This window comes from Abramis brama (assembly GCF_963993115.1).
Source record: "Abramis brama genome assembly, chromosome: 18".
Lineage (NCBI taxonomy): Eukaryota > Metazoa > Chordata > Actinopteri > Cypriniformes > Leuciscidae > Abramis > Abramis brama.
The window spans coordinates 15,822,446-15,839,851 of record NC_139980.1 but is presented as its reverse complement, the minus strand read 5'-3'; the positions used below and the strand labels follow the sequence as shown (position 1 = coordinate 15,839,851).

General features: G+C 37.6%; 1 protein-coding gene across 1 annotated transcript; it reads left to right on the top strand.

The window, feature by feature from the left end:
• Positions 1-278: 278 nt before the first annotated feature.
• LOC311068051 (uncharacterized protein) lies at positions 279-14,236 on the top strand (the record flags this gene model as incomplete). Its single annotated transcript, XM_084090240.1, has 4 exons — positions 279-705; positions 10,556-10,737; positions 12,746-12,779; positions 13,356-14,236. 4 exons carry the CDS (start codon positions 279-281, stop codon positions 13,748-13,750), a joined length of 1,038 nt encoding a protein of 345 aa, XP_083946366.1. The 3' UTR covers positions 13,751-14,236.
• Positions 14,237-17,406: the final 3,170 nt, after the last annotated feature.

The window sequence follows — 17,406 nt, the reverse complement described above, 5'->3', positions numbered from 1 at the left end:
TCGTTGGTTGTGTAGTAGGCTAGTGTAACTTAGGTAAGTTTGTCATAGTTTGTAGCACTCTTGAGCACGTGACACTGTAATTTAAAATGTTCAGTTTAGAGGAATTTGTTAAGAATCCGTCGTTGGAGTTGCTTAACGTTTGTCGGAAACAGGACTTGTTTTTGGTGGCTGATCATTTTAAATTGTTAATTAATAAACAGGATTGTAAAGCCGAAGTTAAGCAAAAGATAATAGACCAGTTACTTGAGCTTAATGTACTTCTCATGTCAAATATTGAAATGGAGGAGACGGCTGATCATCTAAGCCCTGGTGATGAGGTGTTTGCTTCTCTTGAAATGAGAGATAAGAACGTGTGTAGTGGCAGAACCGATGCAGATGCAGGGGTGGAGGCCGTTGCAGATGCTGGTGTTGGACTGCCACCCTTTGAACCGTTCTCTCCACTCTCTGTGGGTTCGCGAGACGATGCGCGGCTGAAAGTCCGTCTGGCACGTCTACATTATGATTCCCAAGAGCACACCCGTCGGGCTGAACTTGACCTACGTTTGCAGATACGCAAACTTGAAATCGAGGCTGAGACGCAAGTGAGGCTGCGCCAGCTCGAGTTGGACGCTTCAAGGAAGGCTGTGGAGGCTAATCGGCCAGATCCAGTTTCTCCTTCAAATGTTTCTTCGGTGTCGATATCATCCAGACCCAATTTTGACGTGAGTAAGTACATTGCTCTTGTTCCACAATTCAGAGAATCAGAAGTTGATTCGTATTTTAATGCGTTTGAACGGATTGCGACTTCTTTGCATTGGCCACTTGAATTCTGGTCTTTGTTACTGCAGTGTAAACTTGTGGGAAAGGCTTTAGAGGTGTACTCCACTTTGTCACTTGAAGAAAGTTTGAAGTATGAGTCAGTCAAATCAGCGATACTTCGTGCATATGAACTAGTTCCTGAGGCGTACAGACAGAAGTTTAGGACGCACAGAAAAACTCCTAGTCAAACTTTTGTGGAATTTGCTAGAGAGAAGGGCACGCTTTTTGATAAGTGGTGTGTAGCTAACAATGTGGCAGATTTGAATTCGTTGCGTGAGCTTGTTCTCTTGGAAGAATTTAAGAATTGCTTACCGGAGAAAGTGGTTGTTTACCTAAACGAACAAAAGGTAAATTCTTTATCACAGGCCGCTGTTTTAGCTGACGAATTCATTTTAACCCACAAAAATATCTTTGTTCATTCACGTGTAGAAAATGCACCAGTTCCATCTTCATCTAACACCCAATTCGTGCGCTTGAAAAATAATGCACTAAGAGTTAGTGAGGAACGTGACTGTTTTTATTGTCACAAGAAAGGACACGTTGTTGTGGACTGTCCGCGACTTAAACGAAAACAAAACTCACAAGCTAAACCGGTAGGTTTTGTAAAGACTTGTAAACAGACTGTGGCTGTACACTCCAAAGAGGATGTGGATGAAACGTTCCGTCCTTTTATTCTTAAGGGGTTAGTTTCTTTGACTGGTAGTGATGATGATCAAAAAGAAATCACAATGCTTCGTGACACAGGGTCTATGCAAAGTTTTATTGTTGAAAGTGCAATGAAATTTTCTGATGAGATTTCATGTCATTCCAGCGTTTTAGTGCAAGGAATTGAAATGGGATGTGTAAAAAGGCCCCTGCATAATCTGCATTTGAAAAGTGACTTGTGTTCTGGACTTGTCCGAGTTGCAGTTTGTACTTCACTGCCTATGAAAGGGGTAGATTTAATCCTAGGCAATGATTTAGCTGGAGGGAAAGTGATGCCATTATTGGAAGTTCTGGACAAACCGTCAGAAGGTGCATCTGATGAGGTTGGTGAAGCTTACCCTCATGTTTTTCCTGCCTGCGCTGTCACTCGCGCACAGTCGCGTAAAGAGATTGCTTTGAATGATTCTTTTTTTTCTTCTGTCGTAGACGGAGAGGAAAATTTGGACCATGAGAAAAAGAAAACAGAAAGGGTGAAAAATTCTTATTTAAATGACACGAATTCGTTGATTTTAAAAATCACACGAGAGGAATTAATCACTGCACAGAAAAAAGATGAAACCTTGACTACACTTTTTAATTCTGTAGTTCCGCACGATTTGGCTAAGACGAAACAAAGCGCCTATATTTTAGAAAATGACTTGTTGATGCGTAAGTGGTGTTCATCACCTGACCAAGATGAATGGGATATTTTTTATCAGGTTGTGGTTCCTGTCCCATATCGCCCACATGTGTTGTGCTTGGCACATGATCATCCACTGTCGGGTCATTTGGGCATAAGGAAAACTTACAACCGGATTTTAAAGCACTTTTTCTGGCCTGGACTGAAATCTGATGTAACGCACTATTGTCGATCTTGTAACGTATGCCAAATTGCGGGAAAGCCAAATCAGGTTGTTCCTCCAGCACCGTTAAACCCAATACCTGTTCTTGGTGAACCATTCGAACATGTCCTTATTGACTGCGTAGGTCCTTTGAAAAAGTCAAAAAGTGGTAATCAGTTTCTACTAACAGTGATGTGTCTAGCCACCCGATTTCCTGAAGCAATTCCTTTAAGAAAAATCACTGCACCTGTTGTTGTCAAGGCATTAGTTAAGTTTTTCTCGACATTTGGTTTGCCTAAAGTGGTGCAAAGCGACCAAGGCACAAATTTTACGTCCAAGCTTTTTAATCAAGTCATGCAGACCTTGGGAATTAAACACCGTACTTCTACTGCGTTCCATCCAGAAAGCCAAGGTGCCCTGGAACGTTGTCATCAAACGTTGAAGTCGATGTTGCGAAAATATTGCATGCAAACGGGTAATGAGTGGGATGATGGTATTCCCATGCTGATGTTCGCTATCAGAGAAAGCGTTCAAGAGTCGCTTGGCTTTAGTCCAGCTGAATTGGTTTTCGGACACCAGGTACGTGGTCCGTTGAAAGTTTTAAAAGACCAAATTCTGGAAAAAGACAGTTCGAAAGCGAATGTACTGGAGTACGTAACAAAGTTTCGGAAGCGTTTGCATACGGCTTGCTCGGTTGCAAGAGAGTCTCTTGCCAACGCGCAAAAAGGCATGAAACGAACATTTGACAAAAAGGCTGTTATGCGATCTTTTAAGCCTGGTGACTTAGTTCTGATTTTCTTGCCTATCCCTGGTTCTTCATTGTCGACTCGATTTTTCGGACCTTATGTAGTGAAAGAGAAATTGAGTGAAACAAATTATGCTATCTGTACTCCTGACCGAAAAAGAAAAGTTCGCGTTTGTCATGTGAACATGCTGAAACTTTATCATTCGAGATCACAAACTGATGTGAATAACAAAACTCCCGACACTGCTGTTATTTCTGTTGCGGTTGTGGCAGAAAAGCCTGTTACTGATGCTGAAGAAGATGGAGTTATGTTTCAGAATACTTCTCAGACGACTGTGAGGTTGTGCAATTCTGTAATATTGAAAGATCTTGATTCACATTTAACGAATTTGTCTGTTGATCAGAAAGGTGATCTAGTGAGACTCATTTCTGAATTTGCGTGTCTGTTTAAGGACGTACCTGCGTTAACTAATGTCATTCAGCATGATATTGATGTTAAAGATGCTAGTTCGATCCGGCAGCATGCATATAGAGTGAATTCAGTCAAACGTTCAGTTATGCGACAAGAAGTTGATTACTTGCTGAAGAATGGTCTTGCTAAGCCTAGCTCTAGTTCATGGAGTTCTCCATGTATTTTGGTACCGAAACCAGATGGTTCTTTTAGGTTTTGCACAGATTTTAGGAAAGTAAATTCACTGACGGTTCCTGATAACTATCCACTTCCTAGGATGGAGGATTGTGTGGATAATGTAGGATATGCAAATTTTGTGAGTAAATTAGATATGCTCAAAGGCTACTGGCAAGTACCACTTACATCCAGAGCTTCTGACATTGCTGCTTTTATCACTCCAGATTCGTTTGCACAATATACGGCCATGGCGTTCGGACTCCGAAACGCGCCTGCTACCTTTCAGAGGTTGGTAAACACAGTTTTAGTTGGCATTCCTAATTGTAGTGCTTATTTGGATGATGTTGTTGTTTATTCCAGAGATTGGGATGAACATATGAAGTCATTACGTGCTGTATTTGAGCGTTTTGCGAGTGCTTCCTTGACCCTTAACTTGGCCAAGTGTGAGTTCGGTCAGGCTAAGGTGATGTATTTGGGAAAGGAGGTGGGGCATGGTCAAGTTCGACCAGTTGAAGCGAAAGTTGAGGCTATATCGAAGTTTCCAGTTCCCACGACTCGACGTGAACTCCGAAGATTTCTCGGAATGGCTGGATATTACCGCAGCTTCTGCAGAAATTTTTCGTCTGTGGTTAGTCCTTTAACTTCACTTTTAAGTCCTTCTACTGCTTTCGTGTGGAGTGCAGAATGCCAATACGCATTTGAGAGTGTGAAAACACTGTTAAGTAGTTCACCTGTTCTTGCAGCTCCTGATTTAGAACGTCCATTTAAACTCGAGGTGGATGCAAGTAATGTCGGGGCTGGTGCTGTTTTATTACAGAATGATGAGCAGGGTGTACCTCATCCAGTAAGTTATTTCTCTAGGAAGTTTAACAAGAATCAGTTAAACTATTCAGTCATTGAAAAAGAGACGCTTGCTCTAATTTTTGCATTACAACATTTTGAGGTCTATGTGGGATCTAGTGTGCAACCTTTGGTAGTTTTTACGGATCATAGTCCTTTGACATTTCTTTCAAAGTTGTACAATCATAATCAGAGATTGACGCGGTGGTCACTCTTTTTGCAGAGTTATAATTTGGATATAAGACACAAGAGGGGCGTTGATAATGTCTTAGCGGATGCTCTTTCAAGGGTATAACTTTTTGGTGTTTTTCCCAAAAGTTTATTCTTAAGTGGGGGAGTGTTACGAACCGTACACTGTTTTTCTTCTTGTGTATGTTCTTTTGTTTTTCTATTGTTTGTCATTTTTTTTAGCACTTCTAGGTACCGCCTACTTTCGGAACGCTATTGGTGGATGTGCCTGTCAATCTTCGTTGGTCGACTGTGACGTCGCGGGATCTCCGCCAGACACCATTGGCTCCGACGCGTTTAAAACGGAAGCGGCAGCTGGAAGAGTTGGCGGCTGTTTTGACTTGGCGTGTCACTGTTTGTGTTGCTTGTCTGTGTTATGCTACTACTTTAAACGCTTACGAGATTTCCATGAGAGTGATGGAATGAGCTGTGTAATGGTTGTCATTAGTGACATTTGTGTTCTTGTTGAACGAGTGCCTTTGACACTTCTGGCTGCTGAAACTTCACTTAAACTAACTGCTGTCTTTTAGACGACGGAGATGTGGAACAAGCTTAGTAAGTCACGTGACATACATACCTTGCACGTAGGAGTTTCTATGTATTAGATACACTAGTTTAGTGAAGTGCGCTAAATATGTACTTTTGTGTTTATTAGTTAGAGTAAGTTCAGGGCGCATTTGCGCTGAAGATTTTTCTTTTCATATTTTTGTTTTCTTATTTAGAGGACCGGGAGGAGACAGTTGGGGTTCTTTTTGTTATATTTATTTCTTTGATTTGTTAGCGCTACTTTTAGTTCCCTCTCTCGTTTGTCTTGGTTATATATATATTTCTTATTCTTCTCTTAATTGTTTGTAAATGTTTATGGTCTTCTTAGGAGCAATAAATCTTTTGCGGTGATAATTTGATGGTCTTGTGTTTCTCTTGCCACACACTTAAGCCTTTTCTATTGGTCATCTCAATGTTACTTCTTTTAAAACTCCTAGACAATAACTTTCCATCAAAGGTCGTAACAGCAACAATAAAATCAATGTCTTTTTTTAAATAATTTTTAAACTTTCAATGGAAATTCATCAGTATAAAATATTACTTTAATTTAGAAAAATACTAACTGTACATATACACTCACAGAAAAAAGGTACAAAGCCGTCACTAGGGCAGCAGTACCCTAAGGTACAAAGGCTAAAAGGTACCAATATGTAACGTTACACTTGAAGTAACGTTACCAGGCCTAATATAGCGGTACAGAGAGTAACGGTTACCTTTTTTTCTGAGTGTATGATTAACTGTTAGAAGCAAACTTATTTAAATTAGCAGCTCAAAGATTATAAACGTATTTTACGAGTTTACCCGTTTTGATAAATGGTTAACAAACTCCACTTTCTTTTTTTGGAGGGGCTCGATGCTGACGGACGCCTCGATCTCCGAGCCCTCGCTTCGCCTCAGTTGACTGCTGCTTACATAGTTCGCTCGTGATGACTGACAGGACAAAATTATTACTCTCATGCACTAACGTTTAGTCCGGGATGAACACGGGTAACGTTAAGGAGTTGTAAGAAAATTGTGGGAAACTGAATTCATAAATCTGTTGGCTTATATTGAGTTTTTCTTTACACAAAACGCGATGGGTCTGAACGGTTTGAACTGTTTCTATGGCCGCGGTCTCGCGGTAGAGTAACCATGAGTCATGCTAAAAGATATATCTTAATTTATGGCTAAACATTTTTATAATTGTAATAACAATAAGTTTAAAACATAATAGCAGTAACTTACGTTGGTTTTGTCAGGTCAGTATTTTCGAAGAAACGTTTTCCCTCACATGTCAGTAAGTTAGTGCTAGGCCTGTTACAGACGCTAACTTACGTCAAGTGCACATAACTCGAAAGGGAACCAACGGATTTTCACAATACTTAAAAACTAAACATACCTCTGAATTTCTGTGCTTCGTCTTCGGTGATATTTTTTCCGGCTTCTTTCAATTTCAGAAGAAGATCCTCCGTCGACAGCGTCAGGAGTGAGACAGCCATAATAACCGTCGTTTTTTTGCACAGTCCCTCCCAACTTCTCGCGCATAAAGTGCACTGCGCGGGCTACAATCCCATTGGCTGGTCAAATGCGTGTACTTGAACTTTGAGGCCAAAGTACCCCATATAATTTTAAATAAACGTTAAATAGTTTTCGTCTACATTGCTTTTAAAAATGGCTTTTGCTAAAAAAAAAGATTAGTACATATGTATTTATTTTAAGTCTAAATTGAAACTTCAAACTTATTTTACAAGTTAAAACACTATTATTCACAGTTTAAAATTACAATTAAAAATACAGGCCTACTTTATTACATTTGCTTTATGTTTAAAACTTATCATCTTGATGCTCTGCACAATCAGTAAAAGGTCATGGACTTGTGTAGGCTACTGTTCAGAACCAGTGACAGTCAGTAAATAAATGGGCTATTAAATATATTTGGTTATTTTGTGCATCTCTTCTAAATAACCAACAACTCATGAACATGAATATCTTGCTCTATGTTTAATCTATGTTGGGTGATTGACAATTATGTGTTCACTGAATTGTTGAGATCACTGTGCAGAGCCTAATAAGCTTTTACTTGTCAAAGATTGTACCTTTGTTTGGGGAATAAATGGTCAAAACATGGACCCTCTGACAGCTGGAAACATATTTGTACCTTTTTTACAACTAAATGATACATATTAGTACCCTAAGGTATAACTATGACCCATTGAGGGTACAACTTCACCATTTGTACCCTAAGTGTTCACAAATGTACCCCAACCGTACCCTTTTTTCTGACAGTGTACCAATCCCAGCCACTGCACTAGCCATTATTATTAATCGAAGGAGATGTATGTGTGTTTTCCAATAATTAATGGTAAGAAACGACCCTTATAAGTGAGCGGCACATATCCCAGATAGCACCGACTATTTGATGTGCATTTTACATCTGGAAGATGTATTTTTAAGAGTGTTTGCTCATCTGCAATACGTCTATAGGACGTTTCCTGTCAGATGTCAAATAGACGTTTAGAAGATGTCAGTTTAACATGCATTCTAAATCATTCTAAATCATTACATCTTAAAGACATCTTCTAAACGTCTATTTGACATCGCAGGCGCAGGCGCGGGAGAGAGAGAGGGAGCGCTTCATAACTCCTGACCTGATATTTGGATATACTATTCTTCAATAAATATATTTGTTTGACAGGGAAGCTGTGCGCAAACAGGAATATATATTATAAAAAAAAAAAATTATAAAAAAAAAAAAACACCCCAGAAAAAGGGCACTTTCTCTCCAGGAATAAAAAGGGCAGGTGCTCAAGCCCCCTTTGATGTCTATGTGTGCACGTGCCTGCTGAAATAATACAATGTAGCCTACAAACGAAAGTAAAATTTGCTCATGTGCTCACCCTCATGCCGTCCCAGATGTCTTGACTTTCTCTCTTCAGATGAACAACAAACGGAGATGTTTAGAGAAATAAGCTCTGCCAGTCCCTCATGCAAATGAGTCTCTCAAAGTTGACACTTTAAAAACCACGCAAAGTGGTCACGACAGTAATCCATACGACCCCAGCTGATGAATCAATGTCTTCTGAAGCAAAACGATATGTCTGTGAGAGAAAATACTAATATTTTAAGCTTTTTAAACGGTCAGCAAGCTGTGAAACTCATGTGAGAAGTGACAGTCAACAGCAAAGTGTATTATTCCAGGGAGCGAGTAAATAATGCTCCTTCCTTTTGATAAGATTTATGGTTTTCACAGCTTTCTTTTCTTTTTCAGATACATATAGAGTTTTAAGTCTTAGAGAAAAGGGTTAAAAAAAAAAAAAAAGGCTAGGCCCGTTCACACTAAGGACGATAACTAAATATAGTTCTAAAAATCGTTCTCATTATTAAAGAATAGCAGAGTTCATACCACAGCTATAAAGATAAGGGCACAGAGAAACGATATGGTTGGAATCGCTTTCTGGGGTGCGTTTCCCGAAAGCATCGTTGGCCAACTATGGTCGCAAGTTCATCGCAATGTCCATTGAACTCTATTGGTAACGAGGGAACTTGCGACCATAGTTGGCTAACGATGCTTTCGGGAAACGCACCCCAGAACGATTTTTTTTTTCCAGCTGATGAACGATAGAAACATTGTCAGCCAATCAGAATCCATTCTACTGTAACGAGCTCTAGCATTTAAAGTGACTAAGCACGCGCTTAGAATAAACAAAAGAACGATATCGTCTGCTGATGTTGATTCAATTATAATATGGTTATTTTTTATAGTTGTCATTCTTGGTGTAAACATGCCTTTAACTCTAAAATTACCACTTTTAAATTCACTTATTTATCCAAAAAACAAAATAAGATTTGATAAATAGCCTAATCCGCGCTTATAGCATAGGCTACACCAGTGAACGCATGCATGACAGTTGGCCTAAAGCAATGGTAATAAAATTTAAAATATTAGTTGTCACACACGCCTATTCCCCTGGGGTCGTATGGGTTACCATACGGTAAAAATCGCATTGGCCTTCCCTTGAGTTTCACTTTAAATGTGACAATTTGTTAAATGAGACAATATAGGTTTGTTCTATAACGTTTTTGGAAACATGGCATGATGTATATTGTTAAAGAAAGCCATGCCTCTTTAATCTCAAAAGGAAAGGAAAAGAGAAAGGATGAAATATGTGTGGAATAAGCTGCCAGCCTTTTGTTGTTGAGTTTTAAACCTCTATGAGTCTGAGTTGTGAAAAAGATTTTGAAAAGAGTATATTAGCATGCTGTAACTCTACTGTATGTGTTATTAATAATGTTTTATTTTGTCAAATCAACTTAGATCATTCATGTGGTTCAGATAACATAATAATTTGAGTTTCTGTTGATTAAATCAATCTCCTTTATTGTATTAACTCACATTTTTTAATTAAATTAGGCCTAACTAAACATTTTAAGGCAACCAGATTACTTCTAAGTTAAACCAACAAATATATATTTTTACAGTGCATATATCACATTGAAACAATTTGATGGAAAATTAAAATATTGTTAAACATTCTGCTATTTGCAGCACATCAGTAAACTCATCATCTATGAAATTTCTGGATTTTAAAAAAAAATAAATCTAAGACTGTGGTTATATAGGCTATATATATATATATATATATATATATATATATATATATATATATATATAGGCTATATAAACACCTTTTCATCTTACATGTTAAAGTTTGAATTATAAACTTTTGATTTAACGCAATATATTTTATCTGGTTTAAGTGGTCCAGGCTGGCATAAGGTGCCAGACCACCATGCTGAAAAAAAAAAAATAAAAAAATAAATAAATAAATATATATATATATATATATATATATATATATATATATATATATATATATATGCTACAAAAAAATGCCTATATAATTTATCTTATATGTATCCTTTGTCCATGCATATGGAATAAATTAATTTCGTATAGTGTAAACATTTCTTTGTAAATAAAAAATACATATTATTATTATTATTGAAGCCTAAAGAGCATTTAGCAGGCATTTCACTTTGCATTGGCCGCGATTAGCCTGCTTGAGGTAAGTGTGTGAAAGATCGGTCTGAATAAGCCAAACACATCAAAACTACAGCATCCTCCACACACACGGCCTCTGGTTCGATGCGTTGGAAGGGGATGTTTTTTTCGGGGTTTCGTTTGTTCCCTCCTCCGCCTTTTCGCAGTTATAAAAGCGCGGAGTTTCTTTTCAGGGCAGATAAACTCACTCTGTCCGTCACTAGGTATGGACTCAAAGGATGCGCGAGAGTGTTTAGAGAGCGGCGGTGGCGCGCGCTGTCGCTGTGGCAACAGGCGGAGGAAAGCGCTCGCGGTGTTGGTCATCCAGGGTTTATTAACAGCCGCTTGTGCTGCCCTCAGCATCTACATCTATCTCAGCCAGCAGTCTGGAGCCAGCAAACAGCCTGTAAGAACTCGTTTCTGATCTAATTTCAGTTCTTTACGGACTATAATATTGATTGAGTGTTGTAGATTATGTATGATGTGGTAACTACAGCTTAAAGTGCAGTAGAAAGTCCTTTAGAGGGCAGTGTTGATCGTGAATGGCAATGGTTGGTTTGAAGTGAAGCTCTTCAGACGTGTCACAGGCAGATATTATTCACTTAAATATCTGAGAATATAGATGATCTTTTGTTTTCAGATTATCTTTTTGAGATTGTATTAAGTATTTCTGTATTAGGTAGATTTGAGTGGGATTTAAATGAGAGCAGTTTGTGTTTAGTTTAGAGCTATTCGTTAAACCACCTGCCTCAGGGTGTTGTTTCATGTGGTCTTGTTGTATGTCTCAGAGTGTGGTCTCATTGAGCTTTGCCTTGACAAGTCCCTTTTGGGAAACTCCTGTTTAAATTTATGTGAGTTTGTTTTTAAGATTGTCCCTTAAATGGATTAGAGGGTCAACCTAACTGTTGAGGTCAGTAGGTGTAACCTTCCATGTCAAAATAACTAATATCAGATAACGCTACCCGCAAATGACACTTACTAAATTATCCAGCTAGAACAGGATGGTAAAGCTCCAGTTTCCATTTAATCACTCCATTTTTGTAATGTCCCCACTGTGAGTGCCCACACATGTGATGTGCACACACTATTTAGGTTGAGCCCGGTCCTGAGAAACTGTCTGAAAGGGCATTTTATTGGGCAAAGGTGTGACACTTTCTCTATGCATGCCTTTTCAGCCCACATGTTCCACAAATGCCGTTTTGCTGTGGCCAATAAGTGTTTTTGTGCGATTCTGTTGATTTGACAGAGGATGGAATTTTCCATGTCGATCAGAATGAGTGTGTCTGGTATTTCTCATCACTTTGATCATTGCTGTTTCTGTATTTTGAATCAACTTGGCCTGGATACCAAGTGGTGACCGAACACAGCAACAAAAATAGTTTGTTGTAAAATAAAAGTCCCTAATATCAAAACAATGAAATGTTTATTTTATTAATAACAGCAAAAATTCACAATTTTGTAAAGCAGCAGAAGTGTGATTTCTCAGCTTAACACAAAGACTGTACTAATTTTTTAGATGGCTTTATTATCTCATTGGCTGATATTCTAAATCTATAGTTTAAAATAACACACTAAAAACGAAAATCAGTTTGCTACAAGTGAATATGATAAATATTCATTCTGAAATGTGCTTTACACAGTTACTGATATGTGCTCTTAAAGGGACAGTACTCTTCAAAAATTTGTGTTCTAAAGTAGGCCTGTCGCAATTATTAATAATCGTCTAATCGTGGTTACTCGATCTAATTGCAATTGTTTGAGATAACGGCAAAAAAAAAAGTCAAATTCTATTGCAGTTATATTATATCATAAATACACACACACATATATATATATATATTATTTATTTATTTGTATCTGGTTTAGGTGGTCTATATATATATGTATATATGTATGTATATGTTGACAAATTTAGATTTTATAATACGTTTTCACAGCATTAAAGTAATCATATGGGCCTATTTTTATTAAAACATTTATTTTTAAATGATCTGCAATTCAAAGATAGGCTTACACTGTAAGCGACAAGAAGAAAACAGAATAATAACGTTAAAGCTATCGTCAGTTCAGAATTCATATTTGTGACAGGCTTATTCTGTTCTTTACTGTTATCTATTTCCATCGCTTTGTGTGCTGATAGGCTAACTGATACAGTGTTGATGTTTTCTCCTCCAGTGTGATTATGATTATTACTGTTATGATTATGAAGCTTTATAGAGTGTATGCATTTATGCTGTTTTAAAGAGACAGAAATATCTTAACTTTGAATGTGTGCTGATGATTTGTTTTGCTATTCCAACTATGCATGATTATATGGTTAGTTGGATTTTGTACATTTACATTTGCAGTTGGATACTGTACATTTCATATATTTTTTATCAGAGCACTAAACTTTTGTTTTGCAATTTTTACAGGACAGTGGGATATACATGCAGATGACCCGTCCCAGTAAGTGTTCCTATTATCTTTCAGATTAATTTTCTGTAAATAAATAATAAATCCTCCTATAAAGAGTTTAAGCAGATAGAGCGCCATAAAGTGCCACAAAATCCTGTGATCATTATATACTTGTAGTTTTTGAGTCAGTGATGTGGTGTTCCTCTTTTTTTGACATATCTATGAATTTATGCAGAAAATGCATTCAACTTGTATTCATTTCTGAATTAAGAGCTGCAGACCCTTGTGACTGTGTTAAGGTCAATAAGTGTCTCATATGTCTAATATCACATAAGTTGACTTCTTTATATCAGGGCAAAGTCAGTTCGGATTCTAAAATGTAATTTGGTCTAACTCCCCTGAAACATTATATAAATAATGTTTTTTTTACGACATAAATAAAAAGAGTACATTTCTAACAACTTGGCACATTTTTTTTCTTTCTTTAGTTACTTAACTTTTTAGCATAACTACTTACGAAAGGTGAAATCAGCTGACTAATGTCAGTCACAGAAGAAACAGTTCTAGATATAGAAGAAAACTAAACCATCTAATTCTCATTTCTGTGTGTGTGTGTGTGTGTGTCAGAATTAGATGGAGATGAGCCCAGATTCCAGATCCTCTGGAACCAGAAAGTGCATCTGTACAATGAGAAGAGGGTGAAGCTGCAATGTGGAGGACCCTACATGGTCTATCTGTGGGCTTGTATGAAAACCTTAACAACGAATGGCATGGGTGCCAACCTGACAATAGAAACAGGGAATAAATCGTTCCACCTGCAGACCCTACAGGCCAACGAGTGCAAGGAAATGCAGAAAGTGATCATGCTGTCTGAAAGAAACGAAGTCACGATGAAAATCGGATACGAAAAAGGCACCATCGAAATTACTGAGCTCTTCTTTGGCCTGTACTACATGCTGGGATCCGAGTGCTTCCCTACTCCACTTGATGAGGAAAGCTACAAGCTTGTCTCAACTGGATAAGAAGCTTTTTAGGTGCTCGTCCTTCAGAAGAGCCGTTTAAATTCTACAACTATGGCATGACCCTCAGTCTTGAATTACCATGAAGAAATCTCTCGCTTTCACCCAGTTTGAAATATTAGGACGATGCCATAGTCAAAACCCTGGACCAAAAGTGTAATCGCAAAGCTAAAATTTGGAGAGCTGCGAATACGTTTTTCCATAGAGGAAAAGTCTTTGTTATTTTTCCACACTATATTATAGCTTCCAGGCTCTTCAAAACGGACTATTTGTCAAACACCTACAGCAAGTGGAAGTGGGCGATGACGTGGTATTAATCACAATTGCACTATGTCAGCTCAAACGGAGCGTTCCTCACCACAACCTGGATTAGTGGTGGTTCCATAAGCTCTTCGAATGTATTGAGACTGTGGTTGGAAAGAGAAAGGAAGGCCTTTAACTGAAGTTAAACCAGCTGCAGATCATTTTGAAGCTACTTCTGATATAGCACTGTACTTTGAGAAGGAATAATTATAATGTCCTCAGATATTGTCCTGATTCAGCTTTTAAATACTGACAGCAATAATGTTCTCAATGTTTGTCATTATCATTATATTTATATCAAAACTGGAAGACCCCCCCCCCCTTCCCCTCCCCTCCCCTCCCCTCCCCTCCCCTCCCCTCCCCTCCCTCCAAAGTTTCCTCTTTGGAACAGACATTGAAAAATGTTTGTTGTGTTTGTAGTGCAGAAATTAATGTTGTTTTTTATGATGCTTAATTGTCTACAACAGTTTAATTATGTAAACTGTATGTGATCGAATGTTTGATTCTTTATTTAAATCAGAGTCATTGGATAATGTGATTGAATCCACACCGTCAGAACTTTAAATGTTTCGGTAGTGCACTTTCCCTTTAAGAGCACATGTCAGAAAATGTATTTATTGAAATGAAAGTGTTTTTTGTTTTTTTTGTATTATTTTTATTATTATTTAATCAAACATCGTGATTGTGAACTAAAGCACTAAAAACCTCAAAAGCAAAAACCAAACAATCATCCACATCTCATTCATTCACTCATCTCATGAAAATTCATTTAAATTCAGACATTTTCCAATGTTTTTAGTTTATTTTGTTTTATTGTCAGTGCAATGTGTTTGTGTTTATCGAACATGACCCTAAATGTCTTATTTGCTCAATCAAACCCCTGCTGCAATTTCTCTAGTGATATTTTATTTATACAGCAAGGTTTGCACTTCTATTGATAGCTATTATACACCATCAATAAAGATATGCTGAAACATTTAGTCATCTGCATGTATTTTTTCAATTATTTTGCATAGTTTATATTCTTAGCCAATATCTTTGTCTTGTTTTTTCCAGACCAGTTTTCCATGAATTCACCTCATAAGCAAATCTGCACAAAACATTGAGACTTGTCAAAATGTATGCGTGTCTCCCTTTCACTCTCCCTTTACTCTCACGTCAGTCTTCCTGCCAATACATGCTTGTTTGCATCCAGCCAGTTATTTCACAATTGCAAGTAAGAGTAGTCTCTTATGTAAACATGTCACTGTAACACTATCCTGCTGAATCCTCTGATTGCATGATTGTGATGTCACTCTAAGGAATCCCCGGCTGTTCACCAAGGAATTATATCAATGTCCAGATCTTGCAGTGTGTTGTTGAATCATACCCTTAAATTCTATTAACTTTCAGTGAAAGAGATAGTGAAAATAAAGTGAAGAAAAAGTTATTACGTAAAATGAATAAGATATAGGCCTATTTCTAGGTCACTAATCTCAAATAAGCAATTTTGTATATGTGACTTTTTTTTTTTACAGATGATCAGATGGAACATTCTTGATATTCTCAAAATGCTGATAATATAATTTTTATTTATTGTTTATTGTTTGAGTAAAATGTACTTTAAACAGAGTATTGCAAGGTAAACTTCAACTAAGTAGAAATGATTAAACACAGATTGCTTATTCTAAGAATACTCCAGGGTACTGGAATCAGTAACATGAAATTGATGCCAGTGATCATATTTTGACGAAATTCTGACGTTTTTTCCCGCTCAGAACTGTGAGACAAACTTGCAATAAACTTACCTTTTTTATTTTCTATTCCATGGTAGAAATAAGCTTGGTACCACATGTGTAAGGACAAAGCTGCAGAGTCCAACACACATTCTTCCTCCTCTCTCCTACCTCTTCTTCTCCCTTGTCCTGATTCAACTACTCCTCTCCTCCATCTACTCCTCTCACTTGCCCAGACATTAGTTCTCTCTCGTTTTGCTTTGCTGAGTTGTTCGGCATCCACATTAAACAAAAACAATTCAAAGAGTCCTATTTTACTGTATGTCCAAGTAATGAAAATAACTTCAACACCTGACTATGCCTCCAGCTGAGATTGTAATCTGGAAAAAACTGGAGTTGGTCTGTATCCGACTCGGCTTAGTATATACGTAACCTTGTATATAAATCTTCTGGGATCAAAACTCCAAGATTTTTCACAGAGGCAAATAAATAGTCTGTTCGTGGTGGTACGGACACTCAAAAGAAAGCTCCTCCAACCTTAAAGAACAAAAAACAAGAAGTGAGTTTTGATTCCAGAAGGAATAATCGCATGCAATGATCTGTATTTACTGTTAAGTTGGGCTTGAGGATGACAGTAAAAAAAACAGATGAAGTATAAAGAAGTGTGCATAAAAGAAAATTCATAGGTGAGTAAAAGAATAAGAAAATTCATAGGTGAATAAAAGAATAAGAAAATTCCCAGGTGAATAAAAGAATAAGAACATTCCTACTGTTAGCGCTCCGTCTAACGGAGGTCTGCACGGTAGGTGAAGTAGCCCTACTATGGGTCAGGGTTTCCGTTGTCCGGTAATTACCGGACATTGGCCGGAAAAAAAATGAAATGTCCGACAAAATTAAATCTCTCCGGTCAAATTGTCCGATTAAAATTGCCTTATAATCCCGCCCCCCTAACACAATCTGAATTTGAGAATAAGCCTAAAATGTATAAAGCAAAAATACACCGACCTTTGGCTATGTTATAAAGGAACAGGCTCTACCGTTTGAAAGTTATTAAACATTATTACATGGCTTGGTTGAATTCCAATGTGGAATGCGGTCGGTTATTTCTTGATATCAGACCGCTGCGAAGCACTAACGGCGCCAGGATTTTGATTGTAGGTGGGCCTCCAGAAAACTGGATGGGCCAGTTAAAATGACTCAGTAGCCTACTTGAATTTAATGCGTAAAAAAAACTTAACAGGATTTTTTTTGTTGCTTTTTTAATACAATTACAATTTCATTTAATTTATTGTTTAATAAATCAATTATAGGCCTATTATTTTTAGTTTATTAACAGCAACAACAGCTGTAAAGATGAAGTTGACGATCGCCATCTCCTTATGAACGCGCCTATAGAGAGAAATGCACATCATGGATTACATAATCAGAGAGTAGCCTATTTCTTTTCGTTTTAAATTGTTAAAAAGACATTTCAAGCTTTCTTAAGATATATTTCATGTCTGTGAGGCCTACGCTGAGTTTCGTTAAATTAGGATGAGATGCGCTCCCGTTCACGAGCAATGCAAGTGACCGCGCGGGCGCCTGCATGATTAGGCCAATTGTCTGCTATATTTGCTGTTTATTTATTAAATACAGGCAATT